This window comes from Rhinopithecus bieti, unplaced genomic scaffold (genome assembly GCF_001698545.2).
Source record: "Rhinopithecus bieti isolate Rb0 unplaced genomic scaffold, ASM169854v2 scaffold_72036, whole genome shotgun sequence".
In the NCBI taxonomy this organism is placed as follows: Eukaryota; Metazoa; Chordata; class Mammalia; order Primates; family Cercopithecidae; genus Rhinopithecus; species Rhinopithecus bieti.
The window spans coordinates 8,428-10,346 of record NW_016826573.1 but is presented as its reverse complement, the minus strand read 5'-3'; the positions used below and the strand labels follow the sequence as shown (position 1 = coordinate 10,346).

Genomic DNA, 1,919 nt, shown 5'->3' with positions numbered 1-1,919 from the left:
AATCTCTGCTCACTGCAAGCTCCACCTCCTTCTGCATTCACACCATTCTCCTGCCTCAGCCTCCCGAGTAGCTGGGACTACAGGTACCCGCCACCACGCCCGGCTAATTTTTTGTATTTTTAGTAGAGACAGGTTTCATCGTGTTAGCCAGGATGGTCTCGATCTCCTGACCTTGTGAGACCTCATACAAAAACTTTACAAATTAGTAGGTAGGGCCAGGCACAGTGGCTCATGCCTGTAATCCCAGCACTTTGGGAGGCCAAGGCAGGAGGATTGCTTGACCAGGAGTTTAAGACCAGCTTGAGAAAAATAGGGAGACCCTGTCTCTACAAAGATTAAAAAAAAAAATGGCTAGATGTGGTGGCACATGCCTGTGGTCCCAGCTACTTGGGAGGCTGAGGTGGGAAGATCTCTTGGTCCCAGGAGGTCGAGGCTGCAGTGAGTCGTGATCATGCTGCTGCACTCCAGCCTGGGCAACAGAGTGAGACCCTGTCTCAAAAAAAGAAAAAAGAAAAAGCCAGGCATGGTGGTGCACACCTGTAGTTGTAGCTACTTGGGAAGCCAAGGTGGGAGGATTGCTTGAGCCCAGGAGTTTGAAGTTGCAGTGAGCTATGATCACACCACTTGTACTCCAGCCTGGGTGATAGAGTGAGGCCTGGTCTCAATAAATAAATAAATAAAATGCCAATTTGTTCTTTCTGCCCAGGGGTTTGTCCTCCAGCCTCAGCAGATGAGACTTTTGAGCATCATCTTCAGCGACTGAGAAAACTCATTAAAAAGCGCTCTGAACTATATGAAGCTGAAGAGAGAGCCCTCAGAGTTATGCTGGAAGGAGAACAAGAGGAAGAGAGGAAAAGAGAATTAGAAAAGAAACAAAGAAAAGAAAAAGAGAAAATTTTACTTCAGAAACGTGAAATTGAGTCCAAGTTGTTTGGGGATCCAGGTATGTTGCTCTATAACCAGTGGAGAAAATGAAAATACTAGATTGACAGCTCTTCTTATCACGGGTGAACTCAAGCTAAGAGGTGGTAGGCAGCAAATGACACCTTCCAGATTTGCAATTCTATGTCATAGAACTCATGGATACGGATGAAACACATTTGCTCATTCTGTCATAATCACAGGCTCAGTCACCTTGCCTTGAGAAATACATTGTGGATATCAAGCATGATAACATGGTATTGTGCTATTCTCTTTCAGACGAGTTCCCACTTGCTCACCTCTTGGAGCCTTTCCGACAATATTACCTCCAAGCTGAGCACTCCCTACCAGCGCTCATCCAGATCAGGTCAGAGGAGCAGGCTCTCCATGTTGTCTTTCCCTTAGGTAGCAAGAAGTACTTGAAGAAGTGCTTACATTGTTTAGGTTTATTACTGTCTTTTTTTTAAGTTCCATAGGGAACTTAAAAAAAGTTATGGGTTTATAATGTTTCCATATTCAAGGATGCTGCATACATGATGTTTAGTCCTCATTAATCCTTAAGAAGTTGATGTCCCTATTTTTATAGGTGAAGAAACAAACTCAGGTTGTGACTTGCTGTATTATCTCATGTTATAGATGTTATAGCTGTTACATTGATTTAAAGCATTGGTTTCCTTTTCCAAATTATCTTCGGGTGCTAACCAGACCCAGGAAAAAGAAACCCTCCACTATGTACTTGCCTGTGGAGACGGTTTAAGACCTGTGCTGACTTATGAGCTCTTACAGGTCAAAGCCCAGAAACTTGGGAACAAGGAGGCACATCTGAATCTGCAGTTCTTAAGGAGCTCGGCAGAGTTTTCAGCTCTCTGGGTCTCTCTTTCCTCACCTATAAAATGAAGACTGTGGGCCGGGCGCGGTGGCTCAAGCCTGTAATCCCAGCACTTTGGGAGGCCGAGACGGGCGGATCACGAGGTCAGGAGATCGAGACCATCCTGGCT

The 1,919-nt window shown here is 45.1% G+C and overlaps 1 protein-coding gene across 1 annotated transcript in view; it reads left to right on the top strand.

Moving 5' to 3' along the window:
• Window positions 1–1,919, top strand: part of LOC108523014 (programmed cell death protein 7) — a 14,696-nt gene that overhangs the window by 8,224 nt on the left and 4,553 nt on the right. The window contains exons 2-3 of the mRNA XM_017863471.1: window positions 707–943; window positions 1,201–1,288. Of these exons, the coding sequence (XP_017718960.1) occupies window positions 707–943; window positions 1,201–1,288 (325 nt within the window). The remainder of the gene's footprint in view (window positions 1–706; window positions 944–1,200; window positions 1,289–1,919) is intronic.